The 25,298-nt window shown below is 35.6% G+C and overlaps 1 protein-coding gene across 4 annotated transcripts in view; it reads left to right on the plus strand.

Annotated features, from left to right (window-relative positions):
- The window catches only part of PARPBP (PARP1 binding protein), a 72,038-nt gene that overhangs the window by 30,683 nt on the left and 16,057 nt on the right, over positions 1–25,298 (plus strand). For 2 of the 4 annotated variants that reach the window (XM_072724735.1, XM_026013102.2), the window contains 5 exons: positions 2,756–2,926; positions 5,534–5,688; positions 14,882–15,065; positions 16,630–16,808; positions 19,179–19,260. In XM_072724735.1, coding sequence (XP_072580836.1) covers positions 2,756–2,926; positions 5,534–5,688; positions 14,882–15,065; positions 16,630–16,808; positions 19,179–19,260 — 771 coding nt within the window. Of the gene's footprint in view, positions 1–1,660; positions 1,957–2,755; positions 2,927–5,533; positions 5,689–14,881; positions 15,066–16,629; positions 16,809–19,178; positions 19,261–25,298 lie in introns of those variants that run through there. The other 2 variants (XM_072724734.1, XM_072724736.1) reach the window with 2 other exon arrangements.

Below are 25,298 nucleotides of genomic sequence, written 5' to 3' on the forward strand. Positions count from 1 at the left end.
GCCACCTCAGTGTTTTGCTGCTAAATCTAACATCTAGGTCCATTTGGTGTTAATTTTTATTGACTGCTTTTTATCCTAAGAAAGGGTCACACTTTCCTTTTATTAAATTGTCCAGTAATTTTTAGATGAAAACTAAACATTAGAGATAATATTTTATAGTGATTCTGGGTTTTGTCATGTTCTTCTGAGGACAACTGAGTTTTTATTCTAGTAGGTAGTTTTCTTGCCGGGATTTCAACTTCATATTTTGTCGCCTTGGTAGGTAGCTTTTTGGATATCTATTCTTACAGTTTCTCTTTGCTGTTTTTTGTTTGTTTTGTTTTTTGGGTTTTTTTTAGGTTAGCTTTTGTAAATCTTTCTTTTGCCTGCCAAATATGACAGTCAGCCAAGGATTTGGCAAAGTATGGAGCTCATTGTTTCCGTGGATTCCTTTTTTCTAGGGATTTTCCTGAATTTTCCAGTTGTTCTGACAAGTTTTGGCTCTGTACACCTAAAACTTCAAGCCTGTCCAGCTTTAGCTTTCTGAAACTTCAGCTACACGCAGTTGTGGAATGCACTCAATTTAGCAAACGTTCCAACTCATAGTTCTGGTTCCTCATGGCTAAATCTTTCTTAAATATATTTCTTTTTGGTTTTTGCCTGTATTTTTGATGGGCCCTCAAGAGTCTCCTCCATGCTTGTGCAGTTTCACTGTTAGCTAGGGATTTGGGCTCTTTATACTCTCAATTATTTCCAAGATTTTTCCCTTTAAATTTCTAGCTGCTTTCCCAGGCCTGGATTCGGAGGGCACCTTTATAGTAACTTTTATCTGCACAGCCATAATCATGAAAATTGGGCCAGTAAACAACAAACTATTCATTACCACACTACCTTCCTTGCCTTTTTTTTAAAAAGTAGGTTCCATGCTCAGTTTGGAGTCCAAAGTGAGACTTGAACTCATGACCCTGAGATTAAGACCTGAACTGAGATCAAGAGTTGGATACTCAACTGACTGAGCCACCCATGTACCCTTGATTTATTCCCTTCTTATTGCAGTTCTGTTAAAGTTAGATATTCCTCCAGTTTCTGTTTACCTTCTAGATACTTTCCAGTATCTTTAAATAATATTTAAAATTTCTTACTTACTCTTTTATGTTTATTATCTGTGAGGTTTATGCGATCACTCACTTCTCCACTATTACAGGAAGTTTAGGGCCTTTTTTATTTGATATTTTATTTATTCATGAGAGACACAGAGAGAGAGGCAGAGACATAGACAGAAGGTGAAGCATGCTCCCTGCAGGGAGCCTGATATGGGACTCCATCCCCAGACTCTGGGATCACGACCTGAGCTGAGGGCAGACGGTCAACTGCTGAGCCACCAAGGCGTCCCTTAGGGCCTTGAATAACCACAAATTTGTTATTCTTAATGCTTCTTGTTGCAGTTTTTTTAAAATTAAATTCTTCTCTAGCGTGGGTCTACTTTTTGTGTGCTTTCCCGGGTCTTTATGTTTTCTGTTTTTAAAATTTTACCTAAAAAAATAAAAAAATTAAAAATGAAATAAAATAAAATTTTACCTAATAATTCATAGTTACCTGTGGGAGTTACCAGGTACTTTCCCAGTACTAGAAGTTGCAAGGCCTAAAATAGGTGTAAGTAGATAATTTTTTTTTTTTTTAGATTTTATTTATTCAGGAGAGACACAGGGAGAAAGAGAGGCAGAGACATAAGCAGAGAGAGAAGCAGGCTCAATGCAGGAGGCCCGATGTGGGACTTGATCCCAGGACCCCAGGATCATGCCCTAAGGAGAAGGCAGATGCTCAACTGCTGAGCCTCCAAGTCGTCCCTGTAAGTAGATAATTTTAAGAACAAGATCATTGAATGCCCTGGTTTTTAAACTGCTTGACTTGACTATAAAAGACAAGTACAGTATATTTGAAAGAACTGATGCCTAGGATGCCTGGGTGGCTCAGTGGTTGAGCATCTGCCTTTGGCTCAGGGTGTGATCCCGGGATCCTGGGATTGAGTCCTACATGGAGATCCCTGCAGGGAGTCTGCTTCTCCCTCTGCCTGTGTCTCTGCCTCTCTCTGTGTGTCTCTCGTGAAAAAATAAATAAAATATTTTTTTTTTAAAAAGAAGAAACCACGGATGCCCATATTAAATTCTCACAAATATTATTTATCTTGTACTTGAACAGTCTGTAACTCTGTTTTAGTAGTTAATGTCAACATCAACTACTTGTTATTATTTTCTTAACATTTGCTTGAATCTCTTCATTGTAATACGTACTTGGTTATTTGGTATTGTCAAAGTCAGTATCTAATAATTCTCCCCAAATTAAAAAATTTAACTATTTAACTTCAGCCCTTATATCTAGCCCTGTATAGGTACAGGACCAAATAATGCCAATTGGCTCGTTCCCTAAGCTTTAGGGGGCTTCATTATTCCTTGTTATTTAGTGACAAATATCTGCAAGGCAATGAGATCCAGCCTCATCAGAAATGCAGACCTTGGACTTTATCCTTTATAACATTTTCTAAGAGGTGTTTTTCAACAATTATGATAGTTATTTGCTCATTGATACTTAGCACACTGGTTTCATGAGCAAGGATATATTAATTGTCCAACTCAAACTTTTGTTATATGGCAGTTTTCTTTTCCCAAAGAATTGAGTGAGATATTGTTATTGAATGGTCATACTATTTTTACTGCATAGAAAAAAGATTATTGACTTAAAATAACTTCAATAGAGAAAATAATATTTTGTTGTACAGGTGCAGTTATTAGCAAGAAAAATTATCTACTCATATTTAAATTTGCTGGTGAATTTGAAGAATGACTTGGCTCTGGCTCATATTCTCAATATTCCTGATAGAGGACTTGGAAGAGAAGCCTTCACTGATTTGAAACATGCTGCTCAAGAGAAAAAGATGCCTATCTTTTTGGTATGGACATGTTAAATTTTCAGGATGTTTTAAATTAAAGATTCTTATGACAGTAGATACAAGTACCTTCATATAGAATTCTTTTTTAAAAAATAATAAATTTATTTTTTATTGCTGTTCAATTTACCAACATACAGAATAACACCCAACGCTCATCCCGTCAAGTGCCCCCCTCAGTGCCCGTCACCCAGTCACCCCCATCCCCCACACTCCTCCCCTTCCACCACCCCTAGTTCATTTCCCAGAGTTAGGAGTCTTCCATGTTCTGTCTCCCTTTCTGATATTTCCTACCCATTTCTTCTCCCTTCCCCTTTATTCCCTTTCACTATTATTTATATTCCCCAAATGAATGAGAACATATAATGTTTGTCCTTCTCCGATTGACTTATTTCACTCAGCATAATACCCTCCAGTTCCATCCACGTCGAAGCAAATGGTGGGTATTTGTCGTTTCTAATGGCTGAGGAATATTCCATTGTATACATAAACCACAGCTTCTTTATTCATTCATCTTTCGATGGACACCGAGACTCCTTCCACAGTTTGGCTCTGGTGGACATTGCTGCTAGAAACATCGGGGTGCAGGTATCCCGGCGTTTCATTGCATCTGTATCTTTGGGGTAAATCCCCAGCAGTGCAGTTGCTGGGTCGTAGGGCAGATCTATTTTTAACTCTTTGAGGAACCTCCACACAGTTTTCCAGAGTGGCTGCACCATTTCACATTCCCACCAACAGAGCTAAAATAGAAATTTTAGATTAAATAGAAATAGGAGGATTCCCTTTTCTCCGCATCCTCTCCAACATTTGTGGTTTCCTGCCTTGGTAATTTTCCCCATTCTCACTGGTGTGAGGTGGTATCTCACTGTGGTTTTGATTTGTATTTCCGTGATGGCAAGTGATGCAGAGCATTTTCTCATGTGCATGTTGGCCATGTCTATGTCTTCCTCTGTGAGATTTCTGTTCATGTCTTTTGCCCATTTCATGATTGGATTGTTTGTTTCTTTGGTGTTGAGTTTAATAAGTTCTTTATAGATCTTGGAAACTAGCCCTTTATCTGATAGGTCATTTGCAAATATCTCCTCCCATTCTGTAGGTTGTCTTTTAGTTTTGTTGACTATATATTCTTTGCTGTGCAAAAGCTTCTTATCTTGATGAAGTCCCAATAGTTCATTTTTGCTTTTGTTTCTTTTGCCTTCGTGGATGTAACTTGCAAGAAGTTACTGTGGCCGAGTTCAAAAACGGTGTTGCCTGTGTTCTCCTCTAGGATTTGGATGGAATCTTTTCTCACATTTAGATCTTTTATCCATTTTGAGTTTATCTTTGTGTATGGTGCCAGAGTGGTCTAGAATTCTTTTAACTATGATAAAACAACTTTTAGATTGTGAATAGCTGTTCTTCCTTTGTATTTGAAAATCTATGGTATTTTTATTTATTACCATATTATTCAATTTATCAGGTGAGAATTTCTCTGAAGTAGTATTTTCCTACATGTGTTCTACAGAGTTGTATCTCTGTTAAATTCTCCTTTAATAAATATTTCCAAAGACAAAAGTCCCTGTTAAATGCTCCTTGAATAAATGTTTCCAAGGGCAAACAGTTTGGAAAGAGTGTCTACCTTTATTGGATATATGTAATGCATGTTTGTGTATCAAAAGCTCTGATACCTGCTTAAATTAACCTTGTTACTTAATCTGTTGTTTCCTGAGTTATTTAACCATGGAACTTTCTTCTAAATTACTGAAATTTTATGGAATTTGTTTTAAGATACACTTTAGAACATATCATCTTTTTTTTTTTAATTTTTTTATTATTTATTTATGATAGTCACACAGAGAGAGAGAGAGAGGCAGAGACACAGGCAGAGGGAGAAGCAGGCTCCATGTACCGGGAGCCTGATGTGGGATTCGATCCCGGGTCTCCAGGATCGCGCCCTGGGCCAAAGGCACGCGCCGAACCGCTGCGCCACCCAGGGATCCCAGAACATATCATCTTTAATGGAAGATGCTCTTAAGTGTAGCCACCATATATGTATTGTTAATTTTGTAAAGGCAAGGCCTTTTGAACTACACATGATCAAATAATCCTAAAATGTGAAAGTTAGATAGGGTTTTGTGATTATTTAGTCTAAATATTTAGTTCATAAATAAAGAAGATAAAGCTTGGAAGAGTTGTATTAATTGCCCAACCTTGAATAAATAAACACAGTTGACACTGAAAAACCCCTTTGTTTCATATAAAAATACCAAAAATTTCAATCTATAAAAGAATATATTCATACACTAGTATTTTATAATGAAAGAATATATTCATACACTAATATTTTATAATTACTGGCATACTCTTATGAATATATTCTTATGCTTTTAGCTTGTCACCTAACTTGGCTCCTCAGATTCTACTTGCATTACCATCACCCTTGCTGGCATGAATGTTGCATGGCCTCTGTTTCTTTATTATTTGCTTCCAAATCAAAGTGACATGAATCATAAAAAGTGCTTACTTTACCTGCATCTCTAGAAATAATATAAATGTACCCAGCTTCATAAAGTTTTATTTTTAACTTACTAAATCATTAAACATAACTAAATCATTTATTTTAATTCATAGGTGGCCACATCATTTATTAGAACACTACAGCTTGGAGGGAAGGGATATGCACCATCACCATCTGATCCTTTAAGGGCACATGTAAAAGGACTGTCTAATTTCATTAACTTCATTGACAAATTAGATGAGATTCTTGGAGAAATACCAAATCCAAGGTAATGACTTTTCATAAATTACAAATGTTTGGTATAAGTATGTCTTGAAAACTTTACTGAATCAGATGTAGACTTGAATATATGAGCTATTGAAATGACCAAGCATCAACAGTAGGGAAAAGATGAGTAAATTATAATCTCATGACCTTCCCCACTAAATTTCTGCCTATCTTTGATTCTAAATTTTTGCCAAAGTCAAGTGGCATGTACTGTTTGTCTTTTTCTGGAAGAAAGATTTTTGAGGACTGGACATGACTGAATAGATAATTTCCTTAAAATTTCTATTTTAGCACTAAAGGAAGCCTATACCAAGAATGACTAAGGGAATTGACAAAGATGATGAAATCTTTATTCTATTTCTTGTTACTTTTCCCCCCTTTTCCTGGGTGTAAATCTTTGATTCATCTGGAATTTGTTTTTATATGATACTGAAAGTAAGAGATTCCTTATCAGATAGAGTCCCATTTATAATATATGCATATTGGATGATTAGTAATTTTAGTATTAATTTTTGAGGGGGGCAGAAGTGGGTTGTATATTTCAGCAATACGGTAAATCACTGTCACTTTGGTTGGTATGCTTTGACAAGTACTAATAAAAACAGCTAGTACTTACTGAACACTTTTTAGGTGTCAGGCTCTTTATGGGGATTATCAGTTGATCATTACAATAACCTTACAGTATAGATACTATATAAGTACCCAGTTTAGAGAGAAAGAAACTGAAACACAGGGACTAAGTAATGTACCTCAGTCACATAATGTTATTAAGTAGCAGAGCTGATATCTGAACTCAGTTCTGATCTTGGAACCCATTCTCTTAATCACTGCATCTTATTTCATGAAACTTCTTTTCATTTTAAGATCCTAAGAATTTGTTTTCTGGATTTTTTTCTCAGTTGCATCCTTCTGTCTTTATGGATATCCATTATAACAAAGTAAATTTGGAAGAAAGTTTTGAATATGTTTTTTAGGCAGTATCAGTGTCATCTTCTGAACTTTCAAGTAAGGTATTCGCTGGCTAATTCTTCTGAGAATGTGCCAATAACTTTAAAAAATATACTTTTAGAAAATATACTTTTAGCAAAGCAAATATAAGTATATTTTGTTAAAGTCAAATAATGAAAAAGTCCTTCACAGATTGACTTTAAATTTTTTTGTATTTGTTTTCATTTAGATGAAAATTTTATGCATCTATTTGTTGATTTGTTTTTTCCCATTCGAGACCTTATTAACTTCTACCCTGGAAGATGGTAATTTGCCACTTACACCTTCCTGGCACCCCCTTGTCTGCCTCCTGTTGCACACACACAACTTCTCTTCTTTCATCTTTCTAATATAGTTATACCACAATTTCAGATTAAAATATACATCAGAATTTATATTATTACGCATCTTGTAAATACTGCCTATACCTAAGCTTTGTGATATGCTGTCACTATACTTCCTTTCTTGTACAAATTTTTGTGTTTCTTTCCTAGAGTTAATAATCATCTACTTTTTTCTTTTGCTTTAGTTCCTATAGATTTATCATTGATTCTTTATTGAGTTTTTCAACAAAACTATTCATATTCTTATAGTTAGATTATGGATCAGTTCTGGCTTTTGCCCTTCAGGACATTCCTTCTGGAGAGTCCTCTATATTCCTCATTCAGTGTAGACTTTTGCTTGGTAAGCCTGTTCCACAGTGGTAACCAGGAAGCTTCATTACTTTGTGAATTTCTTTGGCTCTGCCTTGTTTTTTGGATCTCAACTATATTTTTAATTGGTAAATCTCTTATTTTTTTAAAATAAAAAACAAAAGACAAAAAAAGAGAAGGCCATATGAGTAAAATATTTTATTTAAATTCGATTTGCCAACACAAACCATAATACCCAGTGCTCATCTCATCATCTCACATGGCTTTCTGAGAAAAAATAGGAAGCCAGTATCTTTATCATTTTCTCACATTCGATTGTTTATGATCTTGTATCATTTCATGTCTAAGATTATTATATTTATTTTTTAAGATTATCTGCTTCCTTGGATGGTCTTTGTTTTATCTAAGTTGAATGTTTTCATTTGTTTTGCCCTCTTTCATGTTAGAGGTATTTCTAAAATGTGTGGTGATTCTGAACAGTCCTTTCATCATATTTAAGAATGAGACAATGGAAAGCTGATTAGTAGGTCTGTACAATGGATTTCATTATAGTATGGTAGTCATTTGGCTCTTTTGTTTGGGATTCTCCAAATGTTGGTAACTACAGATCTTTGCTTTGGGAATTACCCCAGAATGTCCAGAATGACATCCTTCAGTCTCTTTCGAAAAGCTGTTAGCCTAGCTAGTAGCATTCTGGAATTTGAGGTCAGGTGGGGGGTTGATGCTGAGTCTCTCTCAGTTCAGAATGTAGACTTTTACTCAGTCACTGTGTCTTCAGTCCCTGTTGCCTTGAGGTCCAGAGCTGATCTGATTTAGTTTCTCTAGAGTAATCTTGCTTTTTATGCTGAGGGGAGAGAATTGCACTGGCCTGACTGCTCAGCATAGGAGAGGAGATTTAGGTGTCTGAGTGTTTCTGATGTAGACTCAACCAATAGAGTCTCTTATTTGCAACCCTATCTTTATTGTAGCCATCAGTTTTGAAATCAATTTCTGAGAATTTCTGGGGTTGCTTCTTACTGGTGTCTCTTTTAGTAGTTACTTATATTTTAGCTTTCTCTGTTCTGAGTAGTCAGCTACCACATGTCCATCTGCTTTTCATTTTTCCATGCTTTCATTATATGTCTCTGCTGTCATCCGTGATTGTCGTCTCTAACATTCTCTTTCTTTGTGGATTTAAAACACTTGCCTCTTTCTCATTGTTAGTGCAATTTTAGGAGGGAGCAGATAAAAATGCTTATATTCAATCCAATATAGTTTTTTATAATTACATTTCCTTTGGAGGAATTTCTGGTAGGGATAAATTATCTACAGGATAGAAGTACATTTTAGAGGCATTTAGGATGAGAGAATAGACTTAAATTATTTAATTTATCAGTGAATTATTTTGGATATCCTGTCTTGTCAGAGTAAGAAATTACTCTATGTTCTAGGGAAGACACTGAAGAAGTAGGTATCTAAATAGTGAATATGTTCATATGGGTGTCTAAAGAGTCCACTTGAGCAATCTTTCTTTTTCTTTTTTTTTTAATAAATTTATTTTTTATTGGTGTTCAATTCTGGGTCTTTTCTGATTCCACAAAAATCTTAAAATAATTTGTTCCAACTCTCTGAAGAAAGTCCATGGTATTTTTGATAGGGATTGCATTAAACGTGTAAATTGCCCTGGGTAACATTGCCATTTTCACAATATTAATTCTTCCAATCCATGAGCATGGACTATTTTTCCATCTCTTTGTGTCTTCCTCAATTTCAGAAGTATTCTGTAGTTTTTAGGGTATAGATCCTTTACCTCTTTGGTTAGGTTTATTCCTAGGTATCTTATGTTTTTGGGTGCAATTGTAAATGGGATTGACTCCTTAATTTCTTTCTTCAGTCTCATTGTTAGTGTATAGAAATGCCACTGACTTCTGGGCATTGATTTCTAATTGTTTAATATGTATTTCTCCCCAGGCTATAAAGTCTATGCGGGTTTTATTGGTTTTCTGCACTAATATTCCCTAGTCCTAGCACAGTGTCTGGCAGAGTAGACACTCAGTATTTATTTACTTGTCTGTACTTAACTGACTCACAGTAATTCACTTTTCTACTCTATTGAAGCTGTTCTGCCAAAGATCACTTGTGATCTAGTTGGTGTAGACTTTTTTGGTCTCTTTTGAGTCTTCAAATTTGATGGTTTTCTTTCTTAGAACTCTCTTCCCTGTACTTCTGAGATTTCATTCTCTTATTTTCCACCTACTGGGACTGCATATATGCAAATTATTACTCTATATTTCAGTGGGATTCAAACCTCTTTGCTGAATTTCAAAAATATATCTTTAACTATATGTTGTGACCTCAAGGGCAACTAAAACTTAACATGTTCCAAACTAAATCTTTGTCTTTTCCTGAAAACCACTTCTCCTTCTGAAGTGCCCAGTTTGACAAAGCTGTCTTTCTGCAGCTGCCTAACCAGAAATCTGAAATATATCCTAAACTCCTTTTTCTCCTTTCTCTTTCCCTTCAGACACCAGGATCCATCAATTCTTAACATTTTTGATATTCTTCTCATCTCTATTCCTATATTATTTGTTTTTTTTTTTAATTTTTATTTATTTATGATAGTCACACAGAGAGAGAGAGAGGCAGAGACACAGGCAGAGGGAGAAGAAGGCTCCATGCACCGGGAGCCCGACGTGGGATTCGATCCCGGGTCTCCAGGATCGCGCCCTGGGCCAAAGGCAGGCGCCAAACCGCTGCGCCACCCAGGGATCCCTATTTGTTTTTTTTTAATGGAAAATCTGTTTTCAAACTTTTAACCTTTCTTGCCTGAACTTCTTCACTTCTCTCTGAGTTGTTTTTTCTGCCTCCAATTTTGAGTTACCCCATCCTGTTGTCCTTACTGCTGCCAGTGGTCGTTCTAAAACAGCAGGTGTTACTCTCGTAATTAAAATCCTTCAATGATTTCATGTTAGGTTCAGGATAAGGCTTACAAAAATCTCAATATGATATAGAAATTCTATAGGCTCTAACTCCTGCCTGTGTGTTGTTCTAGCCTCTGTCTCTCAACCTTAAAACTTAAAGATAAAAATGTGTTTAATTCTTATAACTGAGTATAATAGGATAGAGTTAGTAGGGAATCACAATAATTGTTGAATCAAAAGGAGGATGGGGAATAGACAGGGAAGAAATGAAAGAAAAACTGAGTCTCACATTTCCCTCTCTACTGCCAACTTTTCATCAGGCCATATTAGCTGTAATTTGGTTGTATTTCTACATTTTGCCAGTAGGTGCCACCATAAAATGCATACTATACTTTCCTGAAAAATCTTAAATTAAGGGTTTCTTGTTACATAAAATAGTTCTGTTGTTCAAATATTTAAAATTATGTATTTCAAGTTTATAATAGCAACTTGAATTCTATTTATTGGACTAAATATAATACATTTATAGAATGTTAAATCTAGTTGAAATTATCCAGTCCAAAATATTGTTACATTTTTTTTCTCATTTACAAATATTCTAGAAGCATTTTTGATGTATCTTATGGAGCACTTTTAATCATACTTAATTTTAATTTTTAAAAATTTATTTAAAGGTTTTATTTATTGAGAGAGATAGAGAACAAGTGGTGGGGAAGGGCAGGGAGAGAGAAAAGCAGACTCCCTGCTGAGCAGGGCTCAATCCTATGACCTAGAGATCAGGACCTGAGCCAAAGGAAGATGCTTAACCCACTGAGCCACCCAGGTACCCGCATACTTAATTTTTACAGATATGTTTTAGCAAGTAGTTATCTAACTCTTGAATATGGTAGGGGAAAGCCAACCCATATAGTAAAGATATTCAGTAATTACAGTGAAATATTACCAATCTGTTTGTATTATTGCTTATTGCTCTGTCTCAGTCACTAGGTATTAATACAAGCCTGTGGATTTAATTGTGTTTTTCTTTAATAGTTTTTTTTTTCTCCCTTTTTCTGCCCTAGGGCCCTTTTTTTGTTGTTGTTGTTTGTTTGTTTGTAAAGATCTGCAATTTACCTCTTTTTCACTTAAATTCTTCTACTAATATTTGTCCAGAGTACTCATAATATATCTTCTGGGATGCCTTCCTGAATAACTGCTTTTTCCCTTACCCACCCACTCAGACTCCCTCAGTATCTCACTTTCTCACATGATCAGTTGTGACCTCTTAAAGAGAAAATATGTTGTTCATTGTGTCCCAGTGCCTAACACAAATGTCCTGGTGTCATTTGAGTTAAAACTTCAGAGATGCCAGTCTCTAGAAGCAAGAGTCTGGATTATGCCACCATGTTGCTGTGCAGATATTTGGCTCTTAGGAGAGAATGTATAACAATGGACTGGTTGTAGCACTGGTGTTTGAGGTATTTTGCCGAGGTTAAAATGTTGAGCTTCATAATATCTGAAACACAAATTTTATAAATTTTTTCCTAATATAACTCAGGGTATTATATCATCTTTAATATTTTAGGGTATTTGTTCTTATAGAAAGAGTGAGAAAAGGAGGGAAAGGTGACTTTAACCTAATACCGTTGAAAGCATTTTTTTTTTGTTCTTGTAATTGACATTAAAACACTCTTTCATATTTTATTATCCTTTTGAATCTTTTCCAAAACTCTTCCATTAGATTACTTCCCAGAGAAAGCACATAGTGTTGTGTTTTCATTTTGGCTTCATTTCATCCAATTACTTTCTGTGCTTTTGATTGAAAATCAAGGGAAAACACTGAAAAAGAAAGTGCCTATATATATATATATATATATATATATATATATATATATATACACACACACACACACACACATATATATATATAACAGTTATATATATATATATATATATATATATATATAACAGTTCTTAGAGTTTACTCAGACTTCTGATTACACATTTATGGCAGACTAGGTCCCCTGGTTGACCCTTCCACTGAAAATTGCTAGTAATGCTGGATAGCATATTTTTAAAATACTTCTTGAATGAATTGATGATTAGGCATATGTAATGAAAATATAAGCCGAAAACTAGGGGAGGGAAGAAAGCCAGAGAGGGGAGTCTAGAAGGGAAGTGAGCTTTTATTTTGAGAGTATTTAGCAATTCGGAAGATCTATTCTTACAGCCTCTAGAGTCTGAGAGTGCAAAGACAAAGCCCAGGGACTGCCTAAGGTGAGGAGTCTATTGGAACATACCCACTCTACAGGGCTACCACTCTGTGAAATGAACTGAGAGTAAGGGCTTTAGCCTGATAAAGGGTTTCTATAAAACCCTACTTAATGGTAAAATGTTTTAGCATCCTATTTAGGATTTAGGACAAGATAAGAGTTCTTGCTCTTATCATTTCTTTTTTAGTGTACTATCAGATATTCAATTCAGTGTAGTAAGGCAAGGAAAAGAAAAAGGAGATTTAACAATTAAAAGGAAGAAATTAAAAAAAAAAAAAAGAAAGTTCTATTTGATGATAATAGGATTGTAGATGTAGAAAACTCCAGGAACCTAGAGACAAATTATTAATATTAATAATAGTGTTTAACAGTGTTGCTGGACACAAGGTCAATAAACAAGCCATTGTATTCCTATGCTGTCACCAAATATAAAACTTTAAAAAAGAAAAAAGAGCTTCAAGAATATAAAATACATTTAAAAAATCTAATAAAGTCATACTAATCCTTCCCCTTCAACTAGTTCAGGTTGAAATTCTCTGATTGCCTTTTTCTACCCAGGGCTTTGTGTCCTGATCAAAGTGCTACCAGAGATTTTTGTCTTCAGGAAAACCCATTTATTCTGCTTGCCTCCCATTTAACAGCTCCCAACTTTCCACTCTAGCTCTTGTTTTTCCCTTTTTTGGGGAGAGATTAAGTGGTACTTAGAGATTTCCCCCGTTCCTGCCAAATTCAGTAAGATATTCCCCCAGAGTATTTATTTAGTCTGCCATAGTGTAAGTGGAAAGTCCATAAGTACTTTTGTATCAAAAATAATAATAATAGTAAAAAATATATATCTTATGTCTTACTATTAAACATTTTTGATTGTTGTGTGTGATAATGGTCATTTACTCAACAAACGTATCATTTCTTCTGTGTGCCAAATATAAACTGGTAGTATAAAGATTAGTAAATATTGTTCCTTTCTCAGGGAGCTCTTTTCTTTTCTCTTTTCTTTTCTTCCTTTATTTTTAAATGAAATGTTTCCCAAGCTTATGTAGTTGTCAGAATCACCTGTAGTACTTTTAAAACAATGCAACTGTTATGTATCCTTCTCAGCAGTTTGTGATTCAACAGGGTATGAGCTGGAGTTGATATTTTAAACAAATGCTGAATATGATTCTGATAATCAGGCAAATGTGGGAGACACTAGTCTAATCGAACATTAAGTGTCTCTGCAGTTTTCTTCTCTATCTTGCCTTCTCTATTTGGAACAGCTATTTGAATGTAAACAATCATATTTCCAGTATTTGTTATGAAACCTGGCTTCTTCCCCAAAACATCAAACCTGGTAATTAGGCAGTCTGGATAAAAACTTTAATTCATAATTTCCTTTATGCTGCCATGAAAGTCACAGAAAAGTTAAATAACATACCCAAGGTAAAAGGCAGAGGTGGGAAGCAGGAGGTGGGAGATGGGATCTGTTATTCTGTGCTCTGGCAGCTGCCTTTATAGCCAGGACATACCACCTTCTTCAGCACCATGCCGCCTTCCCAGGGATACCTTTAGGGAGAGAGATCTCCTGACTTTTAAAAAAAAAAAAAAAAAAAAAAAAGGCCTCTCCTAGTGTTGGGCACCTCTAATTTCTTCCTTGCAATAGATCAAACTCCTTCTTCCTATATATTTCTTACAATTTTTTAGGTCAGCCTTCTAGAGCAGGAACTGCAACCTAAATTCATTTCAGGTTCAGGCTTAGTATAAAGAAATAATTGATTTCAGGTTTTTAAAAACACTTGTCTATTGAACATAGTTGGTCCAGTCATTGGTTTGCTTTAGATCAATATTAAATAGCCTTAACTTCCCCCTTGCACACAATAACAATTCTCTTATCAGAATGCAATGTCCTGTTTCGGGTCAGTCCTCACCACCTCCTTCCTAGCCCAGAACACTCTTGTGTTCTTGGACAAGCTGTTTAACCTTTTTGAGACTCAATTTTCTCATCTGTTATTTGAGAATAATAATACTTACTGAATTGATTTTAAGATTAAAGTAATGTAGGATTCTAGGTATTCACTGAGAGATAGTGTTTCTGTTACCTTGTATCTAAACGTACATATTTTAATTATATTATGTGTGTATGGCTGCACTGCACCTGAAACTGTTATTATATATAACTAAAATATTTCCCTTCAGCTTTCAAATCAGGGAAGAAGTAACTTTGTTGAAATGGCTTGCTTTAAGAAAAACCTTAATTTTCTTGCTCATGGTTCTCATTCTTTTCTTAAATGTGTTAGTTTGATTTATGAGATCAAAGTCATATTTTTTGAAAAGTGTTGATTAACTTTGAGAAGTTTACTTTCAAGCTCATACGCATAGTGTCATTTCTAATACTATTATAAAGGTGATCTTATTTCTGTCTTCAGCATTGCAGGGGGTCGGATACTTTCAGTGATAAAGATGCAGCTGATTAAAGGCCAGAACAGCAGGGATCCTTTTTGTAAAGCAGTAGAGGAAGTTGCTCAAGATTTGGATTTAAGGATTAAAAATATTATCAATTCTCAACAAGGAGATGTAGCTGTTAGTACTACTGACATCAGTCCTGCCCGGGTAATGAACTTTTTATTTTTCATTATCCTTCTATACAAAACATTGTCACTTCTACTTATTATGGAAATGGTTTACTATTGCTACTTAAGCCAGAAGAATGTTTTTCCTGTGTTATGAGATATTGGAAATTTATGTTTCTCAATAGGATTATCAACTTGAGTAAATCATAACATCTTTGGGCCAAAGTCTATTTGTTAAAGTGGAGTATTGGATAATCTTCAGTATCCCTTGTAGCACTAGAAGTTTATAATTCTTAGTGGATGTTAAAGTGTTTTACAGTGTTTTTCAGTAATTATTCTTATGGAACCATTATTTTGCCGTCTATTCAAATATAAAATAAGAGCTGGGTTTCTCTGGTTCTGATCCCTGTATTAGGTACTGTGTAGAACAGCAATAGAAATGGTTTCTATTCAGTTTATTTTTCTTAAGTATAATTATTTCATCCTTATGATCTGTTGGTTTCTATCTCTATTACCAGCCTCCTGCAAACATGAGGAATTTTTCCTATGCTTAGTAATCTTTTAACTATATAGTCCCAGAATGTTTACCTCTTTCTTGTTTTTTTCTTTTTTTTTTAACATAGGTACTCAATCATTGTACAGTGTTAGTATTATAGGAGAAATTGGCTACCATCTTTCAGCTGTAGAAAAGAATTTGGGAGTATGTGTGATAATCCATTTGTTGCAGTTTAATTACTCAAGCAACAAAAGCCCCCTTCCATATGTGTGATTGTGATAATCTGTGTATGAAGAAAGACTTTTGCTTATGTTTTATTATTCATCTATTTATCCACAGTCTTTGGGAACCATTTTTAATTGTTTTTCTGTAACAATGTATGTTTTCGGATGTATTTGAAGATGGGACCTGGGGGAGATTCTGTGTTGTTGCCCCATGTGTTTTATGTTTGTTAACACCGTGACTAGCACTTTGTCATGCAGTTGTTGGTTACTTACTTATTTTATCAAGGAGACTATGGATTCCTTGAAGTGGAGGTGTTTACCTCTGTAGCCTAAACTTCAAACACTGTGCTTAGGACTTGGTATGTGTTTATCAGTGGATTACTGAATGAATGAATGTCAACTCATTTTTTTTTTAATTTTTGCATTTGAATAGATCTTTACAGCCATCTATTTGGTTTGGTATTCAGATCAACAGAACCCCATCTCTCTTTGGCATAAGAAAGAGAAAATACACAGGGAGGCTAAATCCTGAGGCTAAAGTCACCAAGCTAGCTAGTTACTAAATTTTCTGACTTAAAGCCAGATGTTATTTTGACCAGAACCAATATCTTTCTGTGATGCTATTATGCTATTATTTTCTATATTTTCTATATTCTTTTATGCTTTGGGAAGGTGATAAGATTGATTTTAGTATGACTTGAGGGGGAAATATCACGTGCCTTAAAGCCATTTCCCATGGTTGATTTTTTTTTTTTTTTAATAACATAAACAGTAGGAGACCAGTGGCACAAGAAATGAAAAAGAATGGCTGATCACCAACTCTGGTGATTGTTAACTTTTTTTTTTGATTGTTAACTTGTACTTAATAGTATTTATTGTTCTAGCCAAAGTCTTATGCCATAAACCATGGGACTGCATACTGTGGCAGAGATACTGTGAAAACTTTACTAGTTCTTTTGGATGAAGAAGCAGCCAGTATGCCTACCAAAAACAAAGCAGAGCTTTTATATGATGATGAAAACACAGTTCATAATAATGGAATTTCTATTCTTACACTTTTTAGGTAAGTAATGTAGAAGTTATATGTATGTGAGTATTTAGTCTATAAAGGGAATTTTTGAAAAAACACCTCTTGGATTAAAAAGAAATATATTATGGTAAGAAACTTAGAAACTAGAGAAAAGTATGACGAGAGAAAACAAGTTAAAAGGAGATTGAACATTTGGATATGAGAAAGTTTTTATAAAAATATAGTATTTTATGAGAGTATGGCAAGTATTTTTGTTTTTATTTTTTGGTGCTTGTATTTTGCTTTGGAAATATTTATTTCCTTTGCTGTGTATATCAAGAACTTTGGTAACTGCTTTCACTCATATTATCTCAGCCCTTGTACAACATCTTTCAGTGATATCCCCACTTCATAAGTAAAAAAAATTAGATACTTGAGAGACAGAGATTAAGTAATTTGCCTAAGACGGTACAGTTAGCAAGTAGCAAAAGTGTCTTACCCCAAAACCTAAGGTCTGTCCTCCAAAGATTGTACTGCTGTGCACGAGAACAGGAAATGGGGAATATAAAAAATAATGAAAGGGATTAAAGGGGAAAGGAGAGAAAAATCAGTGGGAAATATCAGTGAGAGTGACAGAGCATGAGAGACTCCTAACTCTGGGAAATGAACAAGGGGTGGTGGAAGGGGAGGTGGGTGGGGGTTTGGGGTGACTGGGTGATGGGCACTGAGGGGGGCACTTGACGGGATGAGCACTGGGTGTTATAGTATATGTTGGCAAATCGAACTCCAATTAAAAAAAAAAAGAGAGAGCATGTATACCAGACTACATGGGAGTTGACATCTGTCGGTTCGTCATCGTATGAAGAAAAATACTTAACTAAATTAATGTATTGATATTCTGGACAAGACATTGATACGCTCCAGTTTTAACAACAACTAGGTCAAACACTGAGTAGGTTGGTAGTGTTTTCCATTAATGAACGTTCATTTGTAGAAAAATGTAAAGTTTTAGAACGATTTTAAATTGTATTTAGTACCTTGTGGAGAAACTTTACAAAATCATCCTACTTGTTTGCTCTCTTCTATTTTTCTTTTCTCTTTGAAGAGAAACTTTGTAATGACCTGTCATTGAGTGTTGTCCTCCAATTTATTTAAAATCTTCACCAGCTTTCAGTGATTATTATGTTATATTTCAGTGTGATATAATTTTCCCATGTTCTATCTTAAAAGTGTTCAAATATTTTCGTAACAATGAAAATTTATTCTTTCAATGATTTATGAAAAAAGCGAAAAGAAAATGAACCTTGTTTTTTTTTTCTTTTATTTCTGTTTAACAAAGTTTGCTTTTTAGATAAAAATATAAATGATTAAATTTTCTCTCAGATTCAATTCTACCCTTAGAGAAAGTTATTTTGTGTTTATAGAATTTTATTAAACAAAATCAATCCCTACATCCACTTTATTTATTTATTTATTTATTTATTTATTTATTTATTTATTTATTTATGATAGTCACAGAGAGAGAGAGAGAGGCAGAGACATAGGCAGAGGGAAAGCAGGCTCCATGCACCGGGAGCCCGATGTAGGACTCGATCCCGGATCTCCAGGATCACACCCTGAGCCAAAGGCAGGCGCCAAACCGCTGTGCCACCCAGGGATCCCCCTCCAACATCCACTTTAAAGAAGTATTTTTCTCAGCCATGTGGTCACACATATTTCAGTTGTTTACAGTTACCTTAACATTTGCAATTGTCATTGTGCAGACAAGTGCCAATTCATGGTAAGGTGAATTTTTAGTGGTCTGCATTGGAATGATAAAATTAAGGACAATGTGGTGTATGAATATAAGTCAATGTAAGGTTATAAACTAGTGTTTCTTAGAATAGACTATTCTTTATCCTTATATAACAGTCTTTTGAGTTAAAGAGGTTATGACTCTGGCTCTATTAAGCCAGAAAGGAATTTATTGAGGAATCCAGGTTTGTCTGGCTCCAAAGCTCCAGTGTTTCTTTCTCCATTGTGCCTTCTTTGTCCTATTTCTAAACTGTATTTTTCTCTTGAATTCCCCTGCTACAGCACTTGTCCTTTTTTATTTTAAATTTTAGTTGTGTGGATATCTTATTTCCTTAGGCTTCAGGAGTCTGAATTCAGGACAATGAATTAATCTACTTTCTATCCTTTATAATATCTTGCACAGTACCATATGTATATTAGAAACCCAAATATGTAGTGACTGAATCAATTAACTTAGCAAATTATCAATACTTAGAACTCTCATTAGTAGTACTAACACTTTTATACAGTGCTATAAACAATTAGATTCAGTTGTCTTTTTATTTTATAACTGCTTTTGGGTAAGAGAGGGGCAAAACCAAGTTAAAAAGCTACTTTTGTTTATATGTTTTTTGCTTTCTTTGGACATAGATCTCCCACACAAGTGAATAATTCATCAATGAAATCCCTAAGAGAACGCATCTGTCAGTCAATGCAAGAGAAAAAAATTAAGGTACGGTTTAATGTACTGTCATAAAAATGATAAAAATGGTTTTATTTGTAGAAGAAAAATAGAAAGCTGAGCTGGATATTATAAATATACATTGTACTTGGAGCCATAAGACTTAAATGGAAAATGAATTGTGGCAGTGACATATAGAAACTTTACTCTTATACAATCATGGCTGATTAGTCTTTGGCTTATTCAATCTGCTGGACCTAAATGAAGGAAAGAATTAAGTACTTGCTATTTTAAGTGTTCAATACATATTGTTCAGTAAATGAAGGCAAAAGTAAAGAAGATATGATGTTCTCACTTACATTTCTCACATTTTAAGCTGATTCTTGAAAGACTAAATAATTTCCATTTTGTTCCTGTCTGAAGACATACAGCAGAATATCATTCATTGTAGATTAAGACAAGAACATTTCACATTCTTTATTGATTAGAGCTATTCTTTATAACTTTATTTTATTTGAGCTAAGTTTTTCTGCCCTCATTCAAACATTTGTTCCTGTAAGTAGCCAATAATGTGTTTTTTTTTAAGTATTTAAAATTTTCTTGGTCTTATTTTTTTTCTTTTTCTTTTTTATTTTTGGTCTTATTTTCAAAAAGAAATTTGGTCTTAACTCATTCGGCATACATTTATTGAGCATCTGCTATGTGCTAGATATTCTTCTATGGTTAAGAATTCATTCATTTGTTCAAAATTTTCATGTAAAATTTACAATTACCTTAAATTATCAAAGTTATTCATCTTCATACAACTTTAAGAACTCTAATTTGTATGCTTTTTATATCGCATTTGGTAAGTTAGTCCCAATTCGCAGAACTTTTAGTTATCTGTTTCATACCCAAAACCCATTCAATTTATATTAATAAGTCTTATCTTTGTTTTGGTTATTTGTTGTCAGTACTTAATACCTGTGGAATATGTCAAGGAGTTTTTTTTTTTTTTCTTTAATTAATTTTTATTGGTGTTCAATTTACCAACATACAGAAAAGCACCCAGTGCTCATCCCGTCAAGTGTCCACCTCAGTGCCCGTCACCCATTCCCCTCCAACACCCGCCCTCCTCCCCCCTTCCACCACCCCTAGTTCGTTTCCCCGAGTTAGGAGTCTTTATATTCTGTCTCCCTTCCTGATATTTCCCACACATTTCTTCTCCCTTCCTTTATATTCCCTTTCACTATTATTTATATTCCCCAAATGAATGAGAACATACACTGCTTGTCCTTCTCCGATTGACTTATTTCACTCAGCATAATATCCTCCAGTTCCATCCACGTTGAAGCAAATGGGTATTTGTCGTTTCTAATTGCTGAGTAATATTCCATTGTATACATAAACCACATCTTCTTTATCCATTCATCTTTCGATGGACACCGAGGCTCCTTCCACAGTTTGGCTATTGTGGCCATTGCTGCTAGAAACATCGGGGTGCAGGTGTCCCGACGTTTCATTGCATCTGAATCTTTGGGGTAAATCCCCAACAGTGCAATTTCTGGGTCGTAGGGCAGGTCTATTTTTAACTCTTTGAGGAACCTCCACACAGTTTCCCAGAGTGGCTGCACCAGTTCACATTCCCACCAACAGTGCAAGAATGTTCCCCTTTCTCCGCATCCTCTGCAACATTTGTGGTTTCCTGTCTTGTTAATTTTCCCCATTCTCACTGGTGTGAGGTGGTATCTCATTGTGGTTTTGATTTGTATTTCCCTGATGGCAAGTGATGCAGAGCATTTGCTCATGTGCGTGTTGGCCATGTCTATGTCTTCCTCTGTGAGATTTCTGTTCATGTCTTTTGCCCATTTCATGATTGGATTGTTTGTTTCTTTGGTGTTGAGTTTAATAAGTTCTTTATAGATTTTGGGAACTAGCCCTTTATCTGATATGTCGTTTGCAAATATCTTCTCCCATTCTGTAGGTTGTCTTTTAGTTTTGTTGACTGTATCCTTTGCTGTGCAAAAGCTTCTTATCTTGATGAAGTCCCAATAGTTCATTTTTGCTTTTGTTTCTTTTGCCTTTGTGGATGTATCTTGCAAGAAGTTACTGTGGCCGAGTTCAAAAAGGGTGTTGCCTGTGTTCTCCTCTAGGATTCTGATGTAATCTTGTCTCACATTTAGATCTCTCATCCATTTTGAGTTTATCTTTGTGTATGGTGAAAGAGAGTGGTCCAGTTTCATTCTTCTGCATGTGGATGTCCAATTTTCCCAACACCATTTATTGAAGAGACTGTCTTTCTTCCAATGGATAGTCTTTCCTCCTTTATCGAATATTAGATGACCATACATTTCAGGGTCCACTTCTGGGTTCTCTATTCTGTTCCATTGATCTATGTGTCTGTTTTTGTGCCAGTACCACACTGTCTTGATGACCACAGCTTTGTAGTACAACCTGAAATCTGGCATTGTGATGCCCCCAACTATGGTTTTCTTTTATAAAATTCCCCTGGCTATTCGGGGTCTTTTCTGATTCCACACAAATCTTAAAATAATTTGTTCTAACTCTCTGAAGAAAGTCCATGGTATTTTGATAGGGATTGCATTAAACGTGTAAATTGCCCTGGGTAACATTGACATTTTCACAATATTAATTCTGCCAATCCATGAGCATGGAATATTTTTCCATCTCTTTGTGTCTTCCTCAATTTCTTTCAGAAGTGTTCTATAGTTTTTAGGGTATAGATCCTTCACCTCTTTGGTTAGGTTTATTCCTAGGTATCTTATGCTTTTGGGTGCAATTGTAAATGGGATTGACTCCTTAATTTCTCTTTCTTCAGTCTCATTGTTAGTGTATAGAAATGCCATTGATTTCTGGGCATTGATTTTGTATCCTGCCACGCTACCAAATTGCTGTATGAGTTCTAGCAATCTTGGGGTGGAGGCTTTTGGGTTTTCTATGTAGAGTATCATATCATCGGCGAAGAGGGAGAGTTTGACTTCTTCTTTGCCAATTTGAATGCCTTTAATGTCTTTTTGTTGTCTGATTGCTGAGGCGAGGACTTCCAGAACTATGTTGAACAGCAGTGGTGAGAGTGGACATCCCTGTCTTGTTCCTGATCTTAGGGGAAAGGCTCCCAGTGCTTCCCCATTGAGAATGATATTTGCTGTGGGCTTTTCGTAAATGGCTTTTAAGATGTCGAGGAAAGTTCCCTCTATCCCAACACTCTGAAGTGTTTTGATCAGGAATGGATGCTGTATTTTGTCAAATGCTTTCTCTGCATCCAATGAGAGGATCATATGGTTCTTGGTTTTTCTCTTGCTGATATGATGAATCACATTGATTGTTTTACGAGTGTTGAACCAGCCTTGTGTCCCAGGGATAAATCCTACTTGGTCATGGTGAATAATTTTCTTAATGTGTTGTTGGATCCTATTGGCTAGTATCTTGTTGAGAATTTTTGCATCCATGTTCATCAGGGATATCGGTCTGTAATTCTCCTTTTTGGTGGGGTCTTTGTCTGGTTTCGGAATTAAGGTGATGCTGGCCTCATAGAATGAATTTGGAAGTACTCCATCTCTTTCTATCTTTCCAAACAGCTTTAGTAGAATAGGTATGATTTCTTCTTTAAATGTTTGATAGAATTCCCCTGGGAAGCCATCTGGCCCTGGACTCTTGTGTCTTGGGAGGTTTTTGATGACTGCTTCAATTTCCTCCCTGGTTATTGGCCTGTTCAGGTTTTCTATTTCTTCCTGCTCCAGTTTTGGTAGTTTGTGGCTTTCCAGGAATGCATCCATTTCTTCTAGATTTCCTAATTTATTGGCATACAGCTGTTCATAATATGTTTTTAGAATCGTTTGTATTTCCTTGGTGTTGGTAGTGATCTCTCCTTTCTCATTCATGATTTTATTAATTTGAGTCTTCTCTCTCTTCTTTTTAATAAGGTTCGCTAATGGTTTATCTATCTTATTAATTCTTTCAAAGAACCAACTCCTGGTTCTGTTGATCTGTTCCACAGTTCTTTTGGTCTCGATATCATTGAGTTCTGCTCGAATTTTAATTAACTGTCTTCTTCTGCTGGGGGTGGGGTCCATTTGTTGCTTTTTCTCTAGTTCCTTTATGTGTAAGGTGAGCTTTTGAATTTGAGTTCTTTCCAGTTTTTGAATGGATGCTTGTATTGCGATGTATTTCCCCCTCAGGACTGCTTTTGCTGCGTCCCAAAGATTTTGAACGGTTGTATCTTCATTCTCATTAGTTTCCATGAATCTTCTCAATTCTTCCTTAATTTCCTGGTTGACCTTTTCATCTTTTAGCAGGATGGTCCTTAACCTCCATGTGTTTGTGGTCCTTCCAAACTTCTTGTTGTGATTAAGTTCTAATTTCAAGGCATTATAGTCTGAGAATATACAGGGGACTATCCCGATCTTTTGGTATCGGTTCAGACCCGATTTGTGACCCAGTATGTGGTCTATTCTGGAGAAAGTTCCATGTGCACTTGAGAAGAATGTGTATTCAGTTGAGTTTGGATATAAAGTTCTGTAGATATCTGTGAAATCCATCTGGTCCAGTGTATCATTTAAAGCTCTCGTTTCTTTGGATATGTTGTGCTTAGAAGACCTATCTAATATAGAAAGAGCTAGATTGAAGTCACCAAGGATAAGTGTATTATTATCAAAGTATTTCTTCAGTTTGGTTATTAATTGGTTTAAATATTTGGCAGCTCCCACATTCGGGGCATATATATTGAGGATTGTTAAGTCCTCTTGTTGGATAGATCCTTTGAGTATGAGATAGTGTCCCTCTTCATCTCTCACTATAGTCTTCAGGGTAAATTTTAATTTATCTGATATAAGGATGGCTACCCCTGCTTTCTTTTGAGGACCATTTGAATGGTAAATGGTTCTCCAACCTTTTATTTTCAGGTTGTAGGTGTCCTTCTGTCTAAAATGAGTCTCTTGTAGAGAGCAAATAGATGGGTCCTGCTTTTTTATCCAGTCTGAAACCCTGCGCCTTTTGATGGGGTCATTAAGCCCGTTCACGTTCAGAGTTACTATTGATAGATATGAGTTTAGTGTCATCATATCTATTCAGTCCTTGTTTTTGTGGATTGTTCCACTGAACTTCTTCTTAAAGGGGAATTTTAAGAGTCCCCCTTAAAATTTCTTGCAGAGCTGGTTTGGAGGTTACATATTCTTTCAGTTCCTGCCTGTCTTGGAAGCTCTTTATCTCTCCTTCCATTTTGAATGAGAGCCTTGCTGGATAGAGTATTCTTGGTTGCATGTTCTTCTCATTTAGGACCCTGAATATATCCTGCCAGCCCTTTCTGGCCTGCCAGGTCTCTGTGGAGAGGTCTGCTGTTACCCTAATATTCCTCCCCATAAAAGTCAGGGACTTTTTTTCTCTTGCTGCTTTAAGGATCTTCTCCTTATCTTTGGAATTTGCAAGTTTCACTATTAAATGTCGAGGTGTTGATCGTGTTTTGTTGATTTTAGGGGGGGGATCTCTCTATTTCCTGGATCTGAATGCCTGTTTCCCTTCCCAGATTCGGAAAGTTTTCAGCTAGGATTTGTTCAAATACATATTCTGGCCCTCTGTCCCTTTCGGCGCCCTCGGGAACCCCAATTAAACGTAGGTTTTTCTTCCTCAGGCTGTCATTTATTTCCCTTAATCTATCCTCATGGTCTTTTAATTGCCTGTCTCTTTTTTCCTCAGTTTCCCTCTTTGCCATCAACTTGTCTTCTATGTCACTCACTCGTTCTTCCACCTCGTCAAGCCTCGTCGTTAGGACTTCTAGCTTGGATTGTATCTCATTTAATTGATTTTTAATTTCTGCCTGATTGGATCTAAATTCTGCAGTCATGAAGTCTCTTGAGTCCTTTATGGTTTTTTCTAGAGCTACCAGTAGCTGTATAATAGTGCTTCTGAATTGGCTTTCTGACATTGAATTGTAATCCATATTTTGTAACTGTGGGAGAGAGGGCTGTTTCTGATTCTTTTTTTTGAGGTGAGGTTTTCCTTCTAGTCATTTTGCTCAGTGCAGAGTGGCCAAAAACAAGTTGTATTGGGAAAAGGAGAAAAAGAGAGAGGAGGAAAGAAAAGAGAAAAAGAAA

Source organism: Vulpes vulpes, chromosome 10, assembly GCF_048418805.1.
Source record: "Vulpes vulpes isolate BD-2025 chromosome 10, VulVul3, whole genome shotgun sequence".
NCBI classification, from domain to species: Eukaryota; Metazoa; Chordata; class Mammalia; order Carnivora; family Canidae; genus Vulpes; species Vulpes vulpes.